The sequence below is a fragment of the Lepidochelys kempii genome, chromosome 2 (genome assembly GCF_965140265.1).
Source record: "Lepidochelys kempii isolate rLepKem1 chromosome 2, rLepKem1.hap2, whole genome shotgun sequence".
In the NCBI taxonomy this organism is placed as follows: Eukaryota; Metazoa; Chordata; order Testudines; family Cheloniidae; genus Lepidochelys; species Lepidochelys kempii.
The window spans coordinates 61,798,904-61,824,902 of NC_133257.1; the positions used below are offsets into that span (position 1 = coordinate 61,798,904).

Genomic DNA, 25,999 nt, shown 5'->3' on the forward strand with positions numbered 1-25,999 from the left:
TGATCTTAAGATTTCTATTAAAAAGTCTAAGAAATTAAAAAATGGAAGCCCTCATTTCTATTGAGAAATGTAATGAAGTGTCATTGTACATTTAATTAATTCCTCTACCTCCAAAGAGGTGAAAGGTAGAGAGTCTAAAATTAAGGAACAGTGTAGAAACAAATATTATACAAGATTTGTAGATACAGAAGACTCAGTAACTTTAAATGTGTGGCACTGAAAACGACATCAGGAAATTGATCTTATCAATTAGGGCCCAGGAAAGCTTATTAATTAATGCACAATAGTAGCTTCAGTACCCAGAGAAGTGTATTGGAAAAAACTGACTTTTGTGGGAGTTGAAGCAGGCCGAAAAACGTTAAATAACTTTTGCATGCAAAGAATCCTTTACTACTAGGACATGAGAGAGACAGAATGGATTAAAATAATTTAATTATTCTATTATTCTACTCAGCAAGACAATTTTTTTTCTACCAATTCTTAAAGCAGGACATTGTAACTAGAAGTTCTTAAGACAGAGGCTCCTAAATGGATTTTGAGAGACTTAGTACAATTCTAAACCCAATATAGTGGCTTTAGAATCACAGAATATCAGGGTTGGAAGGGACCTCAGGAGGTCATCTAGTCCAACCCCCTGCTCAAAGCAGGAGCAATCCCCAACTAAATCATCCCAGCCATGGCTTTGTCAAGCCTGATCTTAAATGTCTTAGTAAGAGACTGAGGTTTGAAACCTCGCAGTGTAAAAGGTGAACTGTGAACCAAAATTAATTTTTCTTTGAGCTACCATAAAAAATGGCTTCAAATATTTTTCAAGTTCGATTCTCCTTTTTTTTTTTTTTTTTAGTTATTAAGCATTTAAATATCTGATCCTCCTATCTTTCTCTTTCCTGGATGTCTCTGGCAAGGTCTTTGGAGGACCTAAACAGTGATGTCACGTGAACTGTAACCTGAGCCACAGCTCTTCCAGCCCCTAACAAATGGGGAAAACAGATTGTTAACACTTGTCATATCTAACAATCATGTCCACCCTTCTTGGTGGTACTTGTCTTTGCAGTTCATACTTTGGGGAAAAACTGAGTAACCTTATTGGAAAGGAACAGGGAGAACAACTTATTTTGTTGAAAGTTACAATAAGTATGAAATTGACCTCATGTAGTTACAGTTTGTTCAAAAGTGCAGGATTACTGTTCTCCTACTCCATTCTAGCTGACTGTTACCTTTGGATTGCTCCTTTCATCCTCATCTTCAGATGGATCTGACTGATGCTTTGGGTTGTCCATCTGAAGAAATGCTCTGACGTCTGGGCTAAAAATATAATTAAACCTATTAGGACATTAGTAACTTAAATGCATTTGCAACTCATTACTACTGAAGTAGAATTTTCTTCACATTCACCATCATATTATGCACCTGGTAAATAACAAAAACCCTTCCAACAAACTGGTTTTATGGGGACTTGTAATGCAGGTAGTTCACTCTCTACATCTACACTACAAGATACAGGTACAATTCCCAGCTCATATTTGTGCTAGCTCTCATCAGTGCCAGCACACCAAAAATAGAACAGCTGGGGGTAGCATGGGCAGTGGCAGCACGGGTTAGCTGTGCTGAATACATACCCACAGGATTCAGGCGGGTTTGTACTCTGCACAGGTAGCCCCGTGCTACGGCTACCCATGCTACTATTGCTATGCTACTATTTTTAGTGCACTAGCTCAGATGAGAGGTAGCACAGGTATGTCTAAGAACAGAATAACAGCCATATGGGGTCAGATCATTGGACCATCTAGCCCAGTAACCTCTTTTCTGACAGTGGCCAATACCAGGTGCTTCAGAGGGAATGAACAGAACAGGTAATCATCAGGTGATCTATACCATGTCACCCATTCCCAGCTTCTGGCAAACAGAGGCTAGGGACACTTCACAGCATGGTTTTGCATCCCTGCCTATCCTGGCTGATAGCCATTGATGTACCTATCCTCCATGAACTTATCTAGTTCTTTTTTGAACCCTATGTGATGTTACACCCTGTATTCTTCATAGAAATATGGTTATGATATTAATATGCATAACTAAGATATACTTTATGCAAGTTGGCTCAAAAAGATATAATTGGAAATGTGATGATTTACTGAATGTGATTATCCCATTTGTATGGATGTATTATTTCTGTATCTAAAGTTAGGGATATTGACTATAACAATTACAATTGTGTGTATATTTGGGAGACACCCACCAGACAACCGGCCTTCACAGCCTTGATGGGCCATTAGGAAGAAACAATACGACTGGGAAGATACTAATCTCTCTTCTTACTGAGAGGCATCCTGGGACATAGCTGTGATACTACAAAGTCAGGTGATAATGTCACCTGATGCAAAATACCACCTTGGACACTGCTGGTACTTTTCCTCTGTAGGGGGATGGGGATCAAACAAAGGTTTCCCGCCTTAGATAAATCCTTTTTAAGGCTGGGGAGGGTGTTGATCTGGCCTCTCCTCCATTTCCTACCCAAGAAGAAGGACTGCTGAAAGAACCTGAAGGGACAAAGGAACTAACCTGAGGGGAAAGGCAGGGGTGAGTCCAGACTGAAACAGGATTCCAGTCTGTAAGAAGGAATAACTGGAACTCTAAGCTACAGAAACTCTGCAACTTACCTAAAATAACATTTAGGGTGAGAAATTACTTCTTGAAACCAGTCTCTTTAAGATCTTAAGCTTAGTATATGTGTTTTGTTTTATTTGCTCAATAATCTGCTTTGTTCCGTTTGCTATCCCTTATAATCACTTAAATCTGCCTTTTATAGTTAATAAATTTGTTTTGTTAATTATTAAACCCAGTTTGTGCAATTTCTAACTCGGGGGGCAAGAAATTGTGCATCTCTCTCTTCACATTGACGGAGAGGATGAATTTTTGTGAGCTTGCGCCAGGCAGATCTTTCTATACAGCGCAAGACAGTCTTATTCTGGGTTTATTCCCCAAAAGGGGTATACACATGAGTGCTCGATGAATCCTCTCACACAGAGCTGACTTCAGAGTGTGTGTGTGTGTGTGTGTGAGTGTGAGTGAGAGAGAGACAGACAGACAAAGAGGCCGGAGCGCCTAATTCGGCAAAGCAGGGAGAGGGAAGCCAGGCTGGTGGAGCAGAAGGGCTCAGTGAAACCCCAGTACACCAGGTGGCATCCCAGAAAGGGGGGTGGGGAAGGGAGGATCCAACTCATCACACCCTGATATAATCTTGGCCTTCACAACATCCTCTAGCAAAGAGCTCCACAGGTTGACTCTGTGTTGTATGAAGAAATACTTGTTTTAATTGTTTTATTCATTTAAACATTAAATGAATAGTGCTGCCTATTCCTTTAATTTGGTGGCCCCCTAGTTCTTGTGGTATGAGGAGTAAACAACACTTCCTTATTTACTTTCTCTATGCAAACAGGGAAACACACTCCTAGCTCACAGTGTAGATGTAGCCTCTGTTTAACTGAGCATGTACACCAACATATGCAGGATATACAATTTTTCCACTTGCAATGACTTACCATATTAAAAAATAGATGAACATGAAAAGATTGCAGGAGGTGTTCAGTAAGACTATTTCAGCTATGCTAACTGGAACTAAGCTTTCCACTTCCTCCACCAATGTTTGTAATTGGTTGTTATCTCGTGAAATACCACAGGAAACCCAATTTCCTTTCTAACACCTTCAGTATCAGTGTGTCATTTTCAGTTTTCTAAAATTAATGAGAACTTATTACCGTATACAGAATGAACTGACATTATTTGTATTCTAAAGTACTTCCCCCCCCCCATACATATTGATAGAAATGTGTATTTTAATGACATTTGTTGTTTTGTGCTGGCAAGTCTCAATTTAAAGAAATCCCTGAGCTCAGTAATAGACTGGGGATACTATCTTCATAGACTATCAAGGCAGATTCCATGCTCCACTCAACATTCTGTATTGAATGCAGATAGTCACAGCATTGAATGCATTACATCTGCAGCAAGATTCCATCAGCACTTCCATTTAGTTCCCTCAGCCCTCTTTTAACGAGCTTATAAATTCTACGTCATCTATTTTAGGGTGCATTTTATGTACCTGTGATCAGTTCAGGAGAAATTTGTCCACACGTACGTGTATGTGGGGCATCATTTTCATTTTAAAAAGTTTCAAATAAGTTACTGCACATACTATCTATTTGATGTGAGCTTGTTTTAATATGAAGTCTTAGAACACCCTCATTATCGGTTTTATGCCACCCAAAGGTGTGCTTGGCATTTCATACCAGACATGGAACGACCAAGTCCGCACTAGAAAGAATTTATCTTAATGTGCCAATACCTCAATTACCTTTACTGTTTTTGACTACTGAAAACCTGCTACAATGCATTGTAAGTAATTTATATTAACATTACCTATGTATGAATGCATAGCAAATGGTACGTTCTCTTATGTCACAGTGAATCCATATTATGCACTTCCATGGTATTTCACAATTGCTCCAAAGTACTAGTTTTTGTGTTTGTGACCAGAAGTTTAATGGACTCATGAGACATTGTAACAACTCCAGAACTGCTACTGCATGTTATGTATTAGTTAATGTACAAGATTGGGCTAGCTACTGTACAAATATGTAGTAAGACTTCTACAATACATGACTTCATAGACTAATGTTACAAAATAAATACACAAACTACTCATGCCATATGCTTAGACACCTAGATTAACAAAATAAAAAATAAACACTTGATTTAAAAAGGGGACACTGAATATATTTAACATATAATACACTAGCAGAATTTCCCTCTGGATTTTGAAAGAAGGTTAAGGTAGAAATAACTTCAGACTCACTAGCATAAGGGAGCCATCTTCGGATGGAGAGATCCCAAGCACTAACTGTTTCTCCTAGGTTTGTTTTGCATCAGTACTCTGCCTAAATACATTACGTCTAGACACTGGCCTTCTGCTACCTACATGTCAAGCCCAATACCTATGAAAAAACTGTTTTGCAGAAAAAAAAACATTACTTTTACTGCCAATGATGAGACCCCACAGAGTGAAATAAACTCTATTTGAACATGAAGCACAGTGCAAAAGTGGTAAACCAATTTGTGGTGTTTTAGAAAACACAGGCCTGAAGCAGTAAGACTTAGTGGTGTAGAAGATGACAGACCACAGCTATGTGAAAGCAGGAATAACCCAAAGACTGGGATCCTGTGATCTAGTGATGTTATATTTGTTTTTTTCAGTTGATGTTGGAACCATGAGGACCCAATGATTCAATTTCTTTTCTAGAATGACTATTGTTCATGTCTCTCACTGCAGAAATTGGCAGTTTATTTAACATAGAGGACACGGCTATCACAAACGTCATCTAGTGGAGTTATGCTATGTTCTAGTTTTCCTTAAGGAGCTACTAGAATTATTTTAAAACTATGCTAAGCCTTTAATGCATTCTATTTTATGCACTTGATTTTAAGCTGCTTCTTAAAAGAGTGTTCTGATAGACAATTGCATGTATCATCTTTTCAGTAAAGGCCTACAGCTGAGGGGGAGGACAGCCCAACTTAAAGAGCTGCTCAGAGGATTAGGGCTCAACTGTATTAACAAGAGAAGAATTCCTAGCCTCTTATTCTAGATTAGGAATCAGCAAGACAGAAATGTTAGTTCATATTCTCCATCTTTTCCGAAGCTTTTCTGCAAGATACCTATAGTCTGTGGATGAGAGACTATTTAGTCTCTCTAAAATAAAGCAAACAGTAAAAATTTGGAGTCTAAAGCTAATCCACATAGGAACTACCATAACAGGTCAAACCAATGGTCCATCTAGCTCGGAATCCCATCTTTGACAATGGTGGCTAGTATCTGACACTTCACAGGAAGATCCACAATTGACCACTACGGAATTTCTTGCAACTATCTTTCTAACCCGCTTTACAGTAATTGGTTGGCTCCATATGCTGAAGCATGAGGATTTGCTTTTGGTACAAGAGTCAAAGGACAAATTGCAGACCCAAGGATCCTCTGAAACAGAAAAAATTCTCCATATTTCCCAGCAACACCAGTATGGTTTGCCAAAGCAGGACTGGAAGTAGAACCGCCTAGCACTTGTCTTAATGCATCATGTAGTGTAGCAGATAAGAGCTACGGAAAGTTTATTGGAGTGCACACACAGTACTCAACATTTTTCTATCTCTCTTCCCTCCCCCCCGCCGCCATACTGATTCATTTCATGTTACTAATCTACTTAGTTGAGTGTACATGTAGCAGGTTAAGGAAAAAGTGTCTAGAAAATAAGTTTGTTTAATAGGCCACTTTTAAGGACACAGTGGTCATTTCCCCCCTTTAATAGTTAGTTTCCAATGGGAATGGATTTTAGAAGAACTTCACTAAAGGCTTGACTTTTGTCTGTTACTAATATTGACTGGTAGACAAAACTAAGGCTGTGGACTTTTATATAAATCAGTATGATTCATTGTGGTCATTCACAAAGAAATTGGCTGCCATCTTCTTAAAATGTATTTTAAGAACAACAGCAAATAGTGATATAGTGAAATATTTTAAATCTAGTATTTTAATAATCACTGCACTGCAAGAAAAAAAAAAAACACGTGGAACAAATGCATTTCAATTCCATTCTGTACTGCACTACAAAGTCAACAGCTTGATCCTTCTCCCACAGAAGTAGTAGTTTACTTTAGTGAGCGCAGGACTAAGCCTTTATTCTTTGTTCATTAAATACATTTCTAGTTAGTTGTCTAATTATTGGGGGAGGGGAGGAATAGCAGACCTTAAAATCTTCAGTTTCTAATAGTGGTTTACACTGGTCTTCACTGAACTGGAATGGTTAGTGCTAGATTAAGTACTTAAAATAGATTAAAAATCTAATTTATGTACTGTTAAATCTTCTTGAGCTTTTCAGATCAGATTCAAGGGGGAAAAAAGTCTGTTTCTAGGCTCAGAGAAAAGTTTATGATCCTCTTGTTAAAACAGTCAAGTGTTCGGCTTTGGAAAAAGGTATATTCAAAAAGCTATTAACTGAAATATTTCACAGCTGAATGTTTAAAGAACCAGGAATAGGAAAAAAGTCTGTGGACTATTAAAAATAATTTAATAATTTAATATGTGAGAAAGAAATAAAGATTGATTGTTGGAACATAATCTGTTATTTGAGAACTGCTCTTCACTGTTTTGCAGCTGAGGACAGTGGTATGATCCACTATGATCCAACACTTTTTCCTTTACTGGAAAATTGTTCCATCACAAAGATTTTTTTTGTCATGTCTAGAAGCTTTTTCCACTTGTCACTAGGAAGAGTATACAGAATGCTTTTGATAAAAGGAAGCACATGTTTCAGGTTTATGAGGCCTCAAAGCTGTTCACAAAGCAGAAAGAGAGTATCTGATGCATGCTGCAAGCTCTCGTGGCAACGTTCCCTGTTTACGAATGGTTGTTTTCTAGCTAAAAACAGAACAATTCCACTGGTATTGCAGATTGGCAAATTAAGTAGAGCAAGTGAATGAAAGCAGAAATCTAAATGTACTCATGTTTATAAATGTTTGTTTATATTCAGATTTGCATCATTTTAACTAGAGGTATGATTTTACACAGACTTAATTAAAGCAACGCAGAAGACTGGGGGGACATTTATTTATTAAATTGATTAGGAGTAGGTTTAAACTAACTCTGATTTAAGAATAGCATTTCAGGTAAGTGTTCTCATGGAATTTGTACTGGTTTAGCTAAAACAGTGTTTAATTAAAAGGGTGGCAAGTTTGTACACATAAAAGGCTTTAAGAAAGCAAGCCAAGCGTTTACATGACAATTGCATCGTTTTGGATATATCTTAAAAATAAAAGAATTGTAATCTTAGAGATAACTTAGTATTATAGTAGTAGTTTGCTGTTCTGTTGCAGTTGTGTTGGTCCCAGGAAATATGAGAGACAATGTGGGTAAAGTAATAACTTTTAATGGACCACTTTCTGTTGGGGGAAGAGAGCTTTCGAGCTGCACAGACGTCACCTGAAGAACAGCTCTGTTTAGCTCGAAAGCTTGTCTTCTCTTCCCCCAACAGAAGGTGGTTCATTAAAAGCTATTACCTCACCCACTTTGTCTCTATTATAACATTTTACATTTACCATAGATAACACATTTTGTACCCAACTGAAGTGTATTTAATGTCCATCAATCATATATTTTTGGAATATATCCCGTGTCATTTAAATAGCCATAACAAAACAGAAGAGAAACTACTTACTGGTTGCATAGCTCTGGCTGTCTAACTAAATTTTGAATGAATTCATTCAGTCCTGCTCTTCTCTGTTTAATAAAATCTGGGGAGGAGGGGAAAAGTGTAATTAGAAAGAATCATTCAATGAATTCATGGCAAAACAAGTTTTTAATTTTGCATTTTTATACTACTTTAATGGAAGTTAGTTAACAGAAAAAAAAGCGTCTGAATATAACTGGGCTTACACATGAGGATTTTGTATAGAAAAAAATATGAAATGGGAAAGAATAGGGGCTCCAGTCCCTATTTAACTTTTTCATTATTTTATATATTTTAAAAAGCAAAAATGTACTCAACCCAATAGATCTGAACTGCACCTGCGCATGCGACAAGAATTCAAAGTGTGCAGTCACAATGGCCTAGATTTTGTATTGGAGAGCATACTGGTCCTGATCCTGCTAGCACTGAAGTCAGTGACAAAATTCTTATCGACTTCAATTGTGCAGTATCAAGCCCTTACTCCCAAGAGTATTCTTCTCATTCATACCAAAAGGGCTACTCTACCAGCAGGCATCAACATGTAACCATTACCAAAGATATTTTAAAATCTTTATTTCTCTCTCCACTTTTGATGTAGTTTGTTTACTTTGGTTCAGTAGCAAGGAAAGGCCCTACTACGGGACTGCAGTCCTTGTTAGATCGATTTAAACTTAATTCTGTGCAAGCAAGATAGATTAAATCCCAAATAAAGAACAAAATAAAGGAATAATAACCAAGTCACAGTTTACCTGGATCAAAATTGTCTCCAAATATTCTTTTAGCTGGAATCTTCAGGTTCATAGTGGGAAATTGTTTCTTCAGCTAAAAAACAAACACCATCTTCATATTTAGATATTTGGACTCCTATAAATAATTGCTTGATGTAGGCATATTTTACTCTCAATTTGCAGAGAGTTTGAACTTCAGACTACTAGCATCACTTTTTGTGTCCTCAATATTGTCTTTGTTGGGATTAGTACAAAGGGGAGTGTGGAGACAGAAGGTTGATCTGCATATAAACAAATTGTCTAGGCCCCATTTAACCAGTGTGTTACAATCTGTAACCTGGTTAGGAGACAAGTTCAACCTTGTTGTAAGCAGGGCTTTTGGCGTCTATGGTTATTAGAAATGTTCTTTATTACATTGCCTCCTCTGGCCCAGTTTGCTTTTTTTCTCTCCTCCCCTCCCCCCAAAGAAGCTGTCTTCTGGCTAGGAATACAGGTATTGACAACCTCAGTGGATAAGTCTATGATGAGTCCAATGCATTTCCAAACACCTACAACCTTCCAGGGATTGGATGCTGTCACTGCAGCAGACAGACCTATTCAAAGAAGAGACTGGCTTGTGAGAGTGAATCTTTGCCCAAATCCAAGTACAACTACAATGACCTAAAAACAAAACAAGAATTCCAAGCACTCAGTGTTGCAGAATAATCTGGTAGAAGAAAACTCCATGTTCACTCTCAGACTTTTCTTAGTCACTCCTCCTTGTATATGTATAGCCTGAAAGTCAGGATCCAGGTTTACACCACAGCAAAGCAATCTCTAGGACTGCTCTTAACCTTTGGAGTAAGGAGCCCCTAGGCATGATAGCTGAAATTCAGACACTTTGCCCTAGCTATTGAGAAGCAAAGTAATCCACCAATAAAGGATGCACAATGGTAACATGCCTTTGAGAGGCACGGAGTGAACTTATTTGAAAAAAGTGCATCCAGAGAGGATTTCAGATACAGAATTTATTCATACTATGTAGGAGGCCAAACAATAGAGGGAATAGGAAGGAAAACTAAGGAGTTTATAATAATATGGTAGAAATCTTAGTAGAGATAAAGACACTAACACCTTCCAATTCATTCTCCTTGATCTCCACAAAGCCCGTGTGTTTAAAAGTCACAATTTTTAGATGGTGGAAGGAGCAGCAGATACATCTCTCTCTATTTTGGAGACTATTTCTTCTCCTCTGATTTAAGAGCTGGTGGTCCCTTTCTCCAGTTACCCCATAAGCAAGTTTCAATATCAACTCCATTTGGCATAGCAAGTTCTTCCTTAACATGCTATTCACTTTGCAGAGTCCTTTGGAATGTCCAGCTCCCTCCCTTCTTTTCAGGAGTAAAGAAGAGAAATTGGGGCAGATGTCCCTTTTCACCTGGCTAATTTCTCTAAGAACCTCCACTTGCATTAGAAAGGCTGGGGCCGACTGCGCTTCATGACAGCAGTAACGTTATCTGACAATCCAGATGTGTGGGCTATATGATGCCTAATCAGCATTCTTCAGCCACTGAAGAGGCTTTCTTTCTCCCTTGCCCCCATGGGTAGTCTAAGAGGTTTGCCAAGTACAACATATGGGATCCCAGGCAGACTTCAGTCACCTAGGTAAAACAAGGTGTGTGGACAGAGCAGAGAAGAGTGCATGTCACCAAGGGTGCCAGAGAGGGTGGTTTCAGAAGCTGAAAGGGGGTTTGGCTCACAACACATATATCTGACAGGCTGTGGGGGGTTAGTTCCTCTTGTAAGATCAGGAGGCAGTGACTTTAGGTGAGTACATACTAGGAAGGAGTGCAGACAATAGGGTCCCCAGAAGCGCATTGCCCTGGATGACAACAAAATTGGCACATGCCTAGGACTGGCCCTGCTTGCTCTCCTCTAAGCGTGTACAGTAGTAGCAGCCTCTGCCAGCAACGAACCCAAGAGGTCCACTGAATTTCCATGAGTCTGCAGCTGCAAAGTCTTATTTTAGCTGGATCAAGTCTTTCCCTACAGGAAATCATGACAACTCTTAACTGACTTTCAAGTATTTTAAGAAACAAATTTTTCAAAGGTTTCAGAGTAGCAGCCGTGTTAGCTTGTATTCGCAAAAAGGAGTACTAGTGGCATCTATACACTAGTTTCCTTTATTTCCTTGCAAAATAAATTCTAAAGTGATTACTTCTTAAAAAAACCAAAGACAAATAGATTTCAAATATCCACCACTCACATACTTATTCAATAATATCCACACCCCCAAAAAACCCCAAACCACACACCTCTAAATCCTATTAAAGTTGAAACTAGTGAAAAACAGTCTCTGATGGTTTAATGTGGAACACGACTATACACCATGAACGAATGAATTCAAACCACAATACAGCAAACAAGCATTCCTTTTTGTGATTTTAGCGTGACTCTTTAGAATGCATCTTACTCACTGTGTTGTACAATTTATCAAACTCAGCATATCGCCTGAAGACAAACCACTCATTTCTACCAACGGAGACCAATACTTTGTAAACCTGTGGGAACACAAAGGCAGAGTAAATGCCAACAATCAGTTTCAGAAAAGCCATCTGTTTTGTTTTTGGGGGGGCTTATATGTGTATGTATGTACACACAAACATATTTCTCACTAAGCTACTTGTTTCTTATTACAACTTCATATAAGCAACAACCCAAGATTAACAAATCCTGTATTCTGTAAGCTGCAAAATGCTCATTTGTTTTGAAGTGAAGCCTTAAACATCAGTAAAACTACTATATAAACGCCATAAGATTAATACACATTCAGTAGAAGCATCTTGCTACTAGATACTAAAACACTAATACAGATCCACTTTGTGGGGGAGAGCGGGGAATGAGGAATGCCTCCAAAGCCTCAAGTCCAATGCAAGGGTGCAAGAATGAAAGTGGCCTCATTCTACAGAAATTTAATCAGGTCTTTATAAGTTAAGAATATAAACAAACTGAATCTATACATTTGTTTTAAAAGCAAATACTAAGGAAGCAAGCCTTCATAGTACTGTTAGCCCCCCAAAAAGCACATGGTTATCACTGAAGATCATCCTGACCCAAGCTTTTGTTGAGTAGCATGTCTTGAAGAAAACAGGCAAGTGGGAGAAAGCTGTACATCCAGCATATAACTAATCACTTATCTGTAAGAGCAACCCCTCTGCAGATAGTATCTGTGGAGTTAGACTGCTTAAAAGTGTTTGTAGGATGCATCATTACCATACAAAGTTGACAATCAAGTCTAGCAAAGAATCTATTTAAAAAAAAGAGTAGTGTTTGACACTCATGTTTCCAGAAAGGCATACACTCCAAACCTGTTTACATAACCATTCATTCTGCTTCAATCATGCTCAAACTGAAACCGCAGAATTAGACACCTCCCAAAGAGGAGAAGAGAGATGATGCACGCAGTTACTATTTATAGCTAAGTGATTCTTCTTCTGAAGTATCTATGGATTCGCACTTACACTGCTATGACTAATGAAAGCATATGAGTTAGTGTAATGGGCTATAAACACTCTCCTGGAAGTCAGGCAGGGAGGAGTTAGTTATTTTCCAAGGGAGCCAGGCAAAGCACCTTCTCCAGCACAGAGAAGTTGGCTGGCCTGCCAGCTGGAAAAGGGAGGATCCCCATCTAGGCTCACGAAGGCACAGAAAAACAGGAAGGAAAAATTGCAAGACAGTTCTGAGAGAGAAGGAGGAAGCACCCAGTCTCACTCCCCTCAGATGTGGTGCTGCTGTTGTAGCATGAAGATTCTAGAAAGTGGCTGCTTTACTCAAATCCAGGACTGCTCTTTGCTCCTGCCAACCCCAGGAAGATAATCAAGTCAGGAGACTCTCAGACCAAGATGTAACCAGGAGCTCCAATGAAATTTACGTAAAGGATTATTCCTTCCCTCCCCCAGATTAGGGATAGAGAGAGCAGAGCCAGCAACTTCTGTATTAAGCTAGGGTGGTGGCATGAACCTGGGAAACAGATGGAGTTAACCATGTCAGCTAGAACTACTCTTTTCCTTTGATTATCTGCAGCTGAAGTGAGGCTGATCGGGCTCAGCCACCTGGGGAACCAAGATGAGACAAGTCTTAATTTACTATAAAGGGGCCAAAGCAGGGAGGCTGGTGTTTTAAAGGGACAGTATTCTTTTTCCTGTTTGTTTGTTGGTGTCTGCCACTAGACAGGGCCACCCTCTTATGGCTAAGCACAAAAATAATGGCTGGGCAAATGGATTGTCCAGGTCTCTTCCCATGAATCCTAATTTTTTAAATGGAGTACATGCAGATCTCTGTTCCCATTGGGATGAAGTCAGAAGCTGACTTGAACATTACTTTTAAAATGGAAAGTCAAACTGCTTAGCAAGAATTATTAGTCATGGGAGAAGAAACACACTAGGGACTCTCACCTACAAAGGACCCTGTTTTAGATTACTCCCTGACATCAGACCTGCAGTGGAGGCCTCTGACAGTCATAAAAATCAGCCAGTCAAGGGCGGGCTGTTTCTTTTTCTTCTAAAAAGACATCTCCTGCCTTCCCGACTAAGGAAAAACTCCTGTATCTTACCCCAAAAGCCAAAACACTCAAACTACAAATATGTGGTAGTTTAGCCTAGTGTTAAGCATTACCAACTAGTACCATCTTTTTACCCGGGGAGGACACCCCCACCATATTCTGCAGACATGCACTTTTGTCCACATTACTGGCAACTACACTGTTCAATTCTTGTGGGGTGAATGGGAATAGAATGGAGTGGCATCCCTAAAGCTTAGGACTTTGAGACACTGTCCTCTCACCTTCTGGGTGTTCAAGCAGTTCAAGAAAAGTGACACATCTAAGTGCAAGAATCCTCCATCTTTTTTATGGTTTTTACAATAATGCTTTCCTCATGGGTGTCTGTGCCTCCTTTTAGTAATCCCCTCCTGCAGGCTCAAGGAGCAATGCCCAGGGGCTCCGGAGAGTCACTGCAATATGGGTTTGCAAGAGGAGAGAAAGTATAATAGCCATAAAAATATTCTGGAGGATGCAGGTCTACTACTGAAATTATTGCACCCATCACTTCTTGGCTGATAGTGTTATTAAATCCTAAAATATGACAAACCCACAAGCTTTGCTGTGAAAAAGTATAATTTGTCAGGCTGCTAATTAGTCCTTGATATCAAGTGGAAGAGGCCAAAACTGAGCACTGTGCTTCTATAGGGAACATTCACCTGGTTAGACTGTGCCTACTGTCACCTCTTCTCTCTAAAATTTCCCCACTGTTGCTAATGTTGGTGCAGCTCCACAAGTAGGAGTGCCAGGGAAGACAGGACTCTAGGCTACAGCTGATTTTCTGCCTAAAAAGTTCTACATGACCTGGTGCTTAAAACTCTGGGGACTGTCATTGCCTTGTGTGTACTAGTGCTGTCACTGGTGAATTTACCACAGCAGGAAATTTCAGGACAAATGTCCGACCACTGACAAGTCTGTAAAGAATTAACATTTAGGCAGTACAATGTGCTAATTTTGCTGTAGGAAGATCAGAGACTTTCGAGAGAGCTACTTCGTTCAAACTCACGAAGTCGTATGAAATACACTTCCAACACATACCGACCCTCAGGCACTCTCAAACTTTAGCTCTTAAACTGCAAGTTAACCAAGCACCCTTTTTCTTTTCCCCATTTCCCCACTCCCCAAAACATAGTTACATTATGATATACTTGAATGTTTACATTGACTACATAAAGTAATATTCTTTGCCTTCTGAAGATAAAGAGAATAACTGTACTGTAGGCTGAAAACAGACATAAACCTTGCACTAGTTTTCATCAGTGAAACACCCTTGGATTTACTAATTCTCTAGAAAAATAGAACAAGCTAGTCAGCATCTCTCAGTTTCAGGAGGAAATTGCACAACAGGGCAATGAATCGGATCATATTTTTGAAAGAAAGCATTACGATGCATTCTTTATACCCTAACAGACATAGAAGCAAAGACAAAACCACCCAAAACCACTTTACTTCCTGTATTAAGTAAGATTCTTTGCACCACTAAACAAAACAAGTACTGCCTGCTACCAAATTAAAAAAAGAAAAAAAAAAAAGCCTGCATGATTACAAAATGTGTCTATCAGGAGGCCAAAAGGAAAAAATGAGGGGGGGGGGAAAACTTTCAAGAGCATAAGATTGAGAGAGAGAGAGAATGAATTACAAGTGATGAGTTTCCTTTAAAAGCACATAAAAACATTAAGAAAACAACTGTAAAGATGTAAAATAAATGTGGAGTGTCTAAACTCAGGAGCTCACCTTTTTCTTGTCATTTTTTAAAATACACCTCACTCTTTGGGATTTTATGTTTTTTACAGAAAAGATATGGCAACATTTGGATCTGATATGCTAGGGCAAAAAGATCCCCCTGCCCCCACATTTATACACTAAATTCCAAATATGAAAAAAAAAAATGCTGCAGTTTTGCTTAAAGGGATATCAAGAATTTGTAAACTAGAACTATATCTATAAAAAGTGAAACTCTAGAATAAAAATCCTATTCTGCGTGAAGATTAATTGTGTAAAGCATTTTGTTCATTATGTCCAGTACATATCATTTGCATTTGAGCAAACACCAATTTCTGTCATCAGTATGTGGAGAGCACAAAAACAGTCAGATATTTAAGATGTGTGCTAATGTACAAAACAAAGCACATATGTAGTCTGTCTAGAGAAATGCTAACATACTTACAGTAAACCTCTTTTTCTTCTCTCTATGTTCATCAGAGCTGGGAATGCTAACACTTGGGCAGCTTTCTTTGAGATCCATTTTTATGTACTCTTTGGGCAAGCTTGTGTCAAGTGACTCCACTCAATGTAGAACAAACAGAAGACAATCTCAGCGATACTGATCCAAAATGTGCAGCTTTTCTTGGAAAAATTTAAATTCCATCATGCAACCTTAAAATGTAATTAAAAGGTAAAATTAAATACAGAAACATTGTTCATTTGCATGGTTAGAACTAGTTTGTGAGCTCCTTCTCTGGGCAGGGATCATAGCTTCCTATGCAGGTATACAGTACATACTGCAAAAAATGCCTGATCCTGATCGGGGCCTTTGGACAGTGGGGACAACAGACACTGCTCATCTCTGCAACACACACTCAAACCCTGATCCTACCAGATGTTCTATGCTGGTGGGCTTTTGCCCCCTTACAGAGTCCCACTGACTTCAAAGGGGGCTCTGCATGGGTTCAAGGCCCCACAGCAAAACTAGCTTGCAGGATCAGGGCCGCAGCATGTAATGCATAATTTGGGGAGACAGGCAGATATTTATCATCAGAGTCAAGTTAGTTTTACTCAGCCATAAGAGTTGTATTGAGGTAGAAATAATTTATTCAAGATTATTTCTAAATATCTTCAGATGTACAAGTCTGTATCTCAGGGTACTGCATACCTGTCAGAACACACAGAGTATATTTAAATATCACATCACAGGTGGAAAAGGAAAGATGATATGAGGAAAATCTTTCAAGTGAAGTTTAAAGGGACACAGTTAATTTTAAAAAGTCACTTCTGTCTGAACGTTTTACCTGCTGTTGTTACAAGTGAAGCATATGATGACACTAACTCACAGATTAGGGAGATTTCCCCCAGTTTTGCTTACTTTGTGCTTTTGACAGCACATTGTCTAGAGTTTCATCATTTCCCCTGTACAGATGGTTAGTCAACCTCTCTTCATTTAGGGCTTTCACACAGCATTGCGTGAAAGGGGGCATTTTAAAAGACAAGAAAATGAAAAAGTATACATACCAAAATAGGCCAGGGCCAGGTTAGAATTTAACTAGTTTTCTGAAGTTTAGATTTCAAGTTAATGGTGTCCTCTTTCACTCACCATCTCTGGGGCAGGGATAATTTTGTTGTTGTTGTTGTGGTGGTGGTGGTGGTGGTGGTGTGTGTGTCTACCACAAAGGAACCTAATCCCCAACTGAGGCCTCTAAATGTTGCCACAATACAAATATGAACTTTTAACTAGCACACAAGATGACCATAAAGAGATGCTCAAATTTAACAAAAAACCTCCTGTTCGGGAATGTATGGATATTTCAGTTTTAAGTTTTTTTGTTTTGTTTATAAACCAAATACAGTTCAACCCTAAGGCACAAACAAAAAAATAGGTAACACTAAAATATGAGATGTCTAGCTTGTGTCATGTCTAACTCTATAAGGGGAAAGCTTTGAGGAGTGAAAAAGCTCAATATTTAAACTGCCATTTTCTCAAAAGAGGTAAGCTGAATATGAACTGTATATTTCAGGGCAAGAATTTTTAAAAAATAAAATAAAAAAAAAAAGCCACCAACTAATTTGATGTAATACTGCTGTTACAGAGATACCCATGTTTGTGCTGGCAGAAGTGACAAAGCCCCTGGTATCCAATTGAAGAGATTTGTTTTTTAATATCCAACTAATAAATCTTAGATGGTTCTGGTTTACTTCTTATACTCAAAATCCAATCACCTTGATCTCTTCCAAATTTCCTTTAGTTTGTCCTCAGATTTGAGGAACTTGATCATTAATTATAATTTACAATTAAATGAAAGATAAATATTAATATGGTGAAATTATTAAAAATGCAGAAACAGCTATAATCACAATGAAATCAAAGTCATTATAGCTGTTCAGTGATAGTCAAATTTTTTTAAAAAAATTTGACTCCCATTTGCCTTAATATTTGACTTTCCCATACTTACTGGTTACTCACATCAGACTAATAGTTTCCAAGTTTAATTCATATACATTAATAAGTTACATATTTGAATTACATTATCTTGTACACATCAAATCAGCCAGGAACTTGTACCTTTGATGAGCCACTGTTAAAAAGCTGTGTTATACAGTTAACCATAATTACTCTTTTATAAAATTATATTTGGGTGCGTAACCTGTAAGAAGACTGGTCTCTTACTCCCCAAACCTAGTTTAAAAAATAAACTAAAAATGTTGCAGTTAAATATTATACGGCAGTCCTTCCCCATTCCACTAAATATGTATTATTTGGTACAGAAGCTCCCCTAAAGTCAATCAAAGTGGTATAATATTTTCAGTCATGTGTTTTACTAGGTATATGATTTACAAAACATTTATGCCCATTTATGGGGCTAGCAGTTACACGTATACTGCATTTTTCTCATATTGTTTACTTACTTATTTTCCTGGCCATCACATGTCACACATTAGAGCGGCAAGCTTTTTGTGTCTTTCTTTCCCTCACTAACACCATCCTCTGAGCACCATCAACCTCTCACAAATGGACAGTGTGTCTAATCCTACAATGTTCCTGGAATTTTTGCATTCACCCTCATGTCAATTCCACTTAGGGCACGTAGGGTAAAGATACAGGCCATCGCTCTCACATTCTTTAGATTTCAGAGCCATAGCAGAATGACAGGACACGAAGAGTTGCAATAGTACTGAAGAAAAGGCATGGATTATAGTTCAGAGAGCAGTACTGCACAGATTTGATATACAGCTCATTCTCAAATGTAGAAAGTCCAAGAGTAGAGTCACCAAGTTTGATACAGGATGAATTTACTCATCTTGATCTGGTGGAAAAGAATGAGCAGCTACTGAAGACGTAAAAAGCCCAATAAAAATATTTATACTGCAAGTTTCTTGGAGCTTTGCATGATGCAGTTTGCATTTGTTTCTCTGAGAAGACTATACTTACAACAGCGTTGTTGCAAAGCAACGTTAAAATTAGGTGGTAAAATTGGAAAGAGCAATAGAAGCTTGCCTATGAAACTCCAGAAGGTGAAAGATGCAGTTTCTGTTCACCAGCAGCACTCAACTATCATAGTAACTCTTCAACTGTAACATACAGAAGAACTTCATTTCAAAAAGGTTTTTCAATTTTTCTTGATTTCCCATCCCTACAACACTGCAGATTAGCAGGTTTATTTGCTAATTTCAACAGTGCCTAGCACTATGCCAGCTAGGTGATGCATCTAACCTGTGTTCCTTATTGTATCACTCATTAAAAAAGACAAACACAATCACACCAGACAAAGCAAGCATTGAAGTGTGCCTTTAAGGCCTTTGTAGGCTCTGGCAGACCACCAGAGAGGAGTGAATTTTAAATAGGCGCTGTCAGCTGAGAAAGGGAGCACTCTATTAGCAGTGGTAGAGTTATTAGAAACAAGTGACTTCCTGCTGTCCTCAACTCCCATGACAAGTAGAGGGAAAGACAAAAGTCTGACAACCAGACCATACACCTTGAATTGCACCTAAGTGTACATAGGAATACACTGCGGATGTGTCTCCACACCTGGCAACTCACAGCAGTCTAAAGACATTCAGCATCAACGGAAGCTCCCAAAGGCCAGAAGGGGGAAAGGTGCAGAAGACATTTGCACAGAGATGGGCAAAGCTTTTCCAAAGAACTTTTTTCACCAAAAAATACAGATTTGAGTTGCCCGAACATTTTGTGCACTAGTGTTGATTTAACAAACTGTTTTGGTTTAAATGAAAAAAAGAAAAAAAAAAGTTTAGAGGAGGTTGAGATTCCCCCTTATAAAACTTTAGCCCAGTGGTTAATGGACTGGGAGACCCAGGTTTAAATCCCTTCTGGAACAGAGACTTGAACCCAGGTTCTCACTTCCTAGGTGACTGCCCTAACCACCAGGCTACAGGGTATTCGAACGTGGGGGAAATCTCAGAGTTTCTTCTGTTGAAGCGGTTTCACTTTGTATAAAACAATGAAATAGTCATTGGACCAGAGAGAGAATATGACTTACAGCCCTCTGTTTAGGGCTCCCCTTTGGGAGGGGGAACATCTGGGTTCCAGTCCCTGCTTCAGTGACAATTTAATTATTTTACACAGAGGAACAGCTTCAAAAGGAGAGACTGAGAACAATTCATGGATAAATACCCTATAGCCTGAAGGTCAGGGCAGTCACCTGGGAAGCAAGGATTCAGACTCCAGAGCAAGGATTCAAACCCAGGTCTTCAATATCCCAGGTGAGTGCTCCAGCCACCAGGATAAAAGGTTGTAAGTGGTGGCAGCACCACCACCATGTTTTTTGTGAATCTAGCCTTTCATTTTCTTTGCTAAAGTAAAACAAGGTTAAATGCCCAAATGTGAAATAAAGTTTAGTTTGACCTGAACAAAAATGACCCTGCTTTTCCCTGCTGAAAATCCCCAAAAAGTTTGATGGTACAACCTGAACTTTTTTAAAAAATATATTTTTAGGAACTGCCAGTCAAACGAAAATAGTCAGTTATTTGCACAGCTCTCTGTTGTGAGGTTTGCATTAGAGAATAATGGGGCACAGTCTCCTTGGCAGTTTCAGATGAAAGATCGTCAAAAGCAAATATCTATATCTGTCACAAGAGCTGCAACGGATCCATGAATCATTCTGACAAAACTCAAGAATACACGCTGGTTAGGTAGTGAGACGCCCGTTCGTCCACTGCCATTGTCTTTTACCAAAAAGCATGCCTTTCATTCTTTTCTGGGTTGAACAATATAGCCATTTCAATTTTATCCAGATTCCTGTCTCTCTCAGGAACCGTGAATGCAAGGAGAACAGAACGTGGATGTTACAAAAAGCAGGCACACAGCTGACTATCCCCATACATATACACCATTGCAGTACAATACATTTGAAAATCTCCTCAAGTGACCTACTATAAAAACTGAGCAACATGGATCACTAACAGTACATCCTCACAATTTCAATTCCATATTAGGATCTGAATCCTGACCGACAGGAATCCAAGAAGTCTTTTCAATCTACCACTGAAGTTGGCTCATCTCGACCTTCTTGATAAACTTCCTTAAAACTGGAAGCTTTGTGAGAGGATAGTAACTAGTGGAGTTTTAATGTCCAAATATGGTTCCATAAGCAAGCTCCTAACCACTTGTCAACTGTGGCTAGCTGCTTGCACTTTTGGAGGGAGGAATTAAAAAAGCCTCACCCTTGCCCCCTTCCCAATGACCCTCCCGCTGACTTTAATCCTTCACCATGGACAAGACCCCTCTGAAGAGTAGCTGGATGATATTCTAAGCACCCCCAAAAAGCCCTGTAAATGAAAGGTAGGTGAAAGCCAGCCCCCTCATATTCTAATACTTTTCCATGGTGATTGGAAACTTGGCCCAAACTGTACTATGAAAGGCCTTTCAAGTTTTGTATCTAATAAAAGAGAAACATTTTAGTCTAACTATTTTAACTATTATATTACAACAGCACCCAGAGGGCCCAATCAGAATAACAGTCCCATTGTGCAGGATGCTGTACAGACACACAGCAAGAAAAAGTCGTCCCTGTCCCTCAAAAGCTAAAACTGGATTAGACAGCTTATGTGTACTGCCCATGCTGGCTGTACAGCTACAATTAATAACCAAACAGCATGCCTCCACTGACAATGCTGCTGGTGTTCCCACAGAGTAAAGGAAGGGTACCATCTTCCCTTCAGCACTTTGAGCAATAGGAGGAAGCAGACAGGGAGGTGGAGGACAGGTGAAAATAAGAGGACTTTTCCAAATGTATTTGGAAAAGAGTCAGCAAGAAAAGAATTTGGCATGTACCTTTTAAGAGGGTAATATAAACAAATGACCGCAAGGCGAAAGACATTTGGTGACTATGCTAACCTTGCACCTCTGGAGAGCTGGGTCCAAATCCAGGGCTGGGTCACAAGTGAAATCAAGATCTGGCAAGCTCCAGCTGAGACGGATTCTGGTGCAGGAGAGACCTGCAAGAAATAACGCTGGATAAATAGGAGATATTTCAATTATTTGTCACGGTTAAGAGTTAAAAATAGGTTTTGTGTTCTCTCTTTAAATTTGGCCATAGTATCAGTTTCAGTACATCAGGATAGGATAACCACAGGAAGAAGAGAGCCAGGAACTGTCAGAGGTCATGAGGCTTAAAAAGTGTATTAAATTTGTCCATCGCTAGCCTAAACCCTAACAAAGCTACCTGAATTTCAAAAGGGACCCAAGTCTGCTTTGATTTGTTGAATGACTAACTTCAAAATAATTCAGGTTTCAAATAGACCACCCTTTAATACCATGTACATTTTAGTTTTACGGACCTTTTTGTAAGTTTTAAAGAGGGTTTTCAACTCTCCTGCTGATGTTTACAAAAATCTGTCTAGCAAAGGAGAGTGCAGAGCACTTCCCTACATGCCCAGGTCCACCCCTCCTCAGTTCTTCACGCATTCCTGCTGGTTGCCATTTTCATTCTGCTGCCATTAGTGGTAAACGCCCTAGGGAGTAGCTTGCACTTGGAGCTCCTTCAGGTAAGAGATAATGAAAGCAATGCTAGTTCATAAGACAGGAAATGCAACATTGGCCTTCTGCAAAAATGATAAAACTGAATGAAGACAAACTGCTGTCAAACTGAAAAAAAGAAGAGTGTGGATTGTGTCCCCCGCACACACACCTTAACCTGTAAGAGTACTGCTGTAAAAACAAAACAACCCCCTACCCCACCACCACTACCACCAGAGGGGAAATCATCACTCTGTAATAATCTGGTCTAGTGAAATGTAACTCTTTTGTTATTTTCCCTATGGGAAAGGAAGAAGACAGAGATGAGTGAGAAAGGTTAAAGAAGAATGGAGAGGAACAGGAATAGGGGATAATTTCTTACTTTCCATCCCCTATCTCAGTCTCACTGGAGAGAAAGAATAAGGGAGACATTTTCTATTTATAATCCCACTGAAGAGTATACCACCCCTACGACAGCAACACTTATTTTATCTGTCCTGGCACAACCACTGTTATATGTGAAATTTCAACATTTGTATCTCAGGTTGGCTCTGTCAGGATTCTTGTTTATTGCAAGACAGAATTCTGAGAACTACAGGCTCCACCACTGTTAAAAATGAATGTAGTGTGGATCATTATTAACAACTGAGCATGCATTCAGCAAGCTCCTAGATCTGCCCTAAGAACAGCCCTCTAGAATAGTTAGCGAAGACTTCTTATTTACCCACATCTAATCCTTAATGATTAATCTCTAGCCATATCCAGAGAATCTGGACTAAGGGATACAACAACTGCAAATGCATTAAATGATTAGTCTCAGTGATGAACTATGCGCAGTAAAGTCAGTTCGCACTGATCATATGCCAACACTTATGTTTTCTCGATTGCTTCCTCAACTTTCCTGTGCAGCAGCTCCAATTAATTTAGGCAAAAATTTTCAAAATTTGGGTGCCTAAGGACAAGCTCATAAATATGGACTGAAAGTTTTGGCTATAGTGTCTTGAGCTGCCTCCGACAGATCTTACGATAAAGCCTATCCAACTTCCTTTACTCCAACCACTTGTAGGGTGTCCAATTCTGCTTCAGCAGGCAGTCAGGCTTCTGTAAACATAGACCACAGGGTTGTTATCCCCTTTTTGACTCCATGAACATACATCCAGTCACATCATTTGGAGAGGCAGGATAGTCTAGAACAGTAGTCTCCAAACTTTTTGGCTCGTGCACCCCGAGGGTGAAGATTGGAAGACCTGCCGCAGGCATGCCACCGACAGAACAGGGCTGGAAGACCCGCCGCAGGGGAACACCAGCCGTGGACATGCAGAGCTTCCACCAAAGAAAAAAAAAGATGGAGTTTCATCCAGTGGTGCTCCTGCTGCCGCGCAACCCCTGGGTTCATCTCGCACACCCCAGTTTGGAGACCGCTGGTCTAGAATAATGAATATGGGATTGGGAGTCAGATCATCGTAAGCTCCAATTCTGGCTGGGTTACTGGCTTTGTGTGTGCATTTGGACAAGTCACTTTACTACTCTGTCTCCAGTTCCCATCTGTAAAATCATAGAAATGTAGGGCTGGAAGAGAAGTCAGGTCATCTAGTCTAGTCCCTGTGCTGAGGCAGGACCAGGTATACCTCCTAAACCATTGAGAACACTGACCTATTTAAGGAGGGTGTTGCAATATTTGTAAAGAGCTCTATAAAAGTATACACCAAAATTTCATAACCAACAGGGTAAGAGATCTAGAAAATGGAATGTCTCCAGAACAAAAAGCTGATGGGATATGCAGCATCAAATCTAAGCCTACTCTTCAAATTTAGGTATCCCTAATTCTGCAGAAGTCAATGGAACAGTTAATACTGCCAAATTCCAACAATGACAAGGGGTGAGGGAATATATTCGAGAAAGCTTGTCTCTCTATCCAATAGTAGTTGGTCCAAAAGATATTACCTCACCCACCTTGTAACTAATATCCTGAGACCGATACAGCTACAACAAAATTCCAAGAATGTAACATGGTTAAGTAGAACAGATTCTAAGGCAAACCAAGAAGAGAAATAAGAAACTTACAGCAACACAGTACTGTGGGCCCAATTCACCCATACCCAACCATTTGGGTAGTCACACCAGCGCAAAGTATTACCAAACTCAGAATGATAGTTTTTTACACCCACTCTGCACTGATCCAAATGTCTATAGGGCAGTGGTGAATCAATAGTCTTTCCTCACAGAGAATAAGGTCACAATAGATGGCTAAAAAAAAAAAAAAAAAATTAAGACTATAGAAAGCATCTATTTTATGCCTATAATACAAGTTGGTGTCACAATTTCTAATATGGCAAGGTTGTGATTTATAGTGAATGGTACTTATGCAAGCTCTACATCAATTAGATGCCACACATTAATGCTCCCATCAAGCAGGATATAGCTGAGGTAATTTATATAGCTTTAAAGACAGTATCAAAGAAGTAAAAATAGCAAACCTTTACTGCTGCATACAAATTAAACTTGAAAAAAAAAAAAAAACCTGATCTAACACAAGTCTTCCATTTTATGTTCTTTTTTTAAAGTAATACAAAAGCCAGTTTTGAAAATAAATACAAACACTGCAGACACAAAAAGTTAATATAAAAATACTGAAAATATTAAGATTGTAATAAGCCTACAAGAAAAGTTCCAGTTTAAAAAGAGTTAATGGCATTCCTTCTTTAGTTCCAAAAGGATCTTTAAGAAAATAGTTACAGGGAATTATGTGATCTCCTCTACATTTGAATTTTCTTGTTTTTAACAACTCCTGTTACAAGTTTTTAAGATGTATTTTATTAAATTCTCTCATTTAGGAGTAGTAAATAGCAGTCACCTGAAAGATCAGATTAATGTTCTGGTGAGCACTATATAAAAAACAAAAACAAAAAACAAACAAACCAACCAACCAACATTTAGGTACTCATGAGACCAGAACAGTTTCATTGAACGGTTTCAGAGTAACAGCCGTGTTAGTCTGTATTCGCAAAAAGAAAAGGAGTACTTGTGGTACCTTAGAGACTAACCAATTTATTTGAGCATAAGCTTTCGTGAGCTACAGCTCACTTCATCGGATGCATACCGTGGAAACTGCAGCAGACTTTATATATACAGAGAATATGAACCAATACCTCCTCCCACCCCACTGTCCTGCTGGTAATAGCTTATCTAAAGTGATCATCAGGTGGGCCATTTCCAGCACAAATCCAGGTTTTCTCACCCTCCACCCCCCCACACAAATTCACTCTCCTGCTGGTGATAGCCCATCCAAAGAGACAACTCTTTACACAATGTGCATGACAATCAAGTTGGGCTATTTCCTGCACAAATCCAGGTTCTCTCTCACACCCCCCACTCCCATACACACACAAACTCACTCTAGTCTAACAGATAAATGACATTTTCAATTTAAACATGAAACATGACACAACAGCCCCTCTAAACCCAAACTTAGGTATCTCAGTGTATAATCATGTTAAGTTTATCTTCACTGAAAGCTATGAAGCACCTGACTGCATGAAAAATGGAGCTAGTGTTTTATCTGTGAAATTCCTAGGAGTTGGATGGTTGTTGGGAGAAGCACAAAGGTCTTAAAACTGCAGACAGAGGTAAATAGTGTGTTGTAATAAGTTTAGCAAGCGATAATAAAAACCTCAAAAATAGAGACGTGGGTGACAAATCACATTCCATGTTGATGAGTTATAGCATGTTCAGAACCAGA

General features: G+C 39.1%; 1 protein-coding gene across 12 annotated transcripts in view; it reads right to left on the minus strand.

Annotated features, from left to right (window-relative positions):
- Positions 1–25,999, minus strand: part of SGK3 (serum/glucocorticoid regulated kinase family member 3) — a 90,069-nt gene that overhangs the window by 20,497 nt on the left and 43,573 nt on the right. For 5 of the 12 annotated variants that reach the window (XM_073330987.1, XM_073330986.1, XM_073330977.1 and 2 more), the window contains exons 2-6: positions 21,640–21,740; positions 11,455–11,538; positions 9,020–9,092; positions 8,259–8,334; positions 1,218–1,305 (exon numbers count right to left, since the gene is read on the minus strand). In XM_073330987.1, the coding sequence (XP_073187088.1) occupies positions 1,218–1,305; positions 8,259–8,334; positions 9,020–9,071 (216 nt within the window). In that variant the 5' untranslated portion in view covers positions 9,072–9,092; positions 11,455–11,538; positions 21,640–21,740. Of the gene's footprint in view, positions 1–1,217; positions 1,306–3,539; positions 3,732–8,258; positions 8,335–9,019; positions 9,093–10,109; positions 10,819–11,454; positions 11,539–15,741; positions 15,951–21,639; positions 21,741–25,999 lie in introns of those variants that run through there. The other 7 variants (XM_073330979.1, XM_073330980.1, XM_073330982.1 and 4 more) reach the window with 7 other exon arrangements.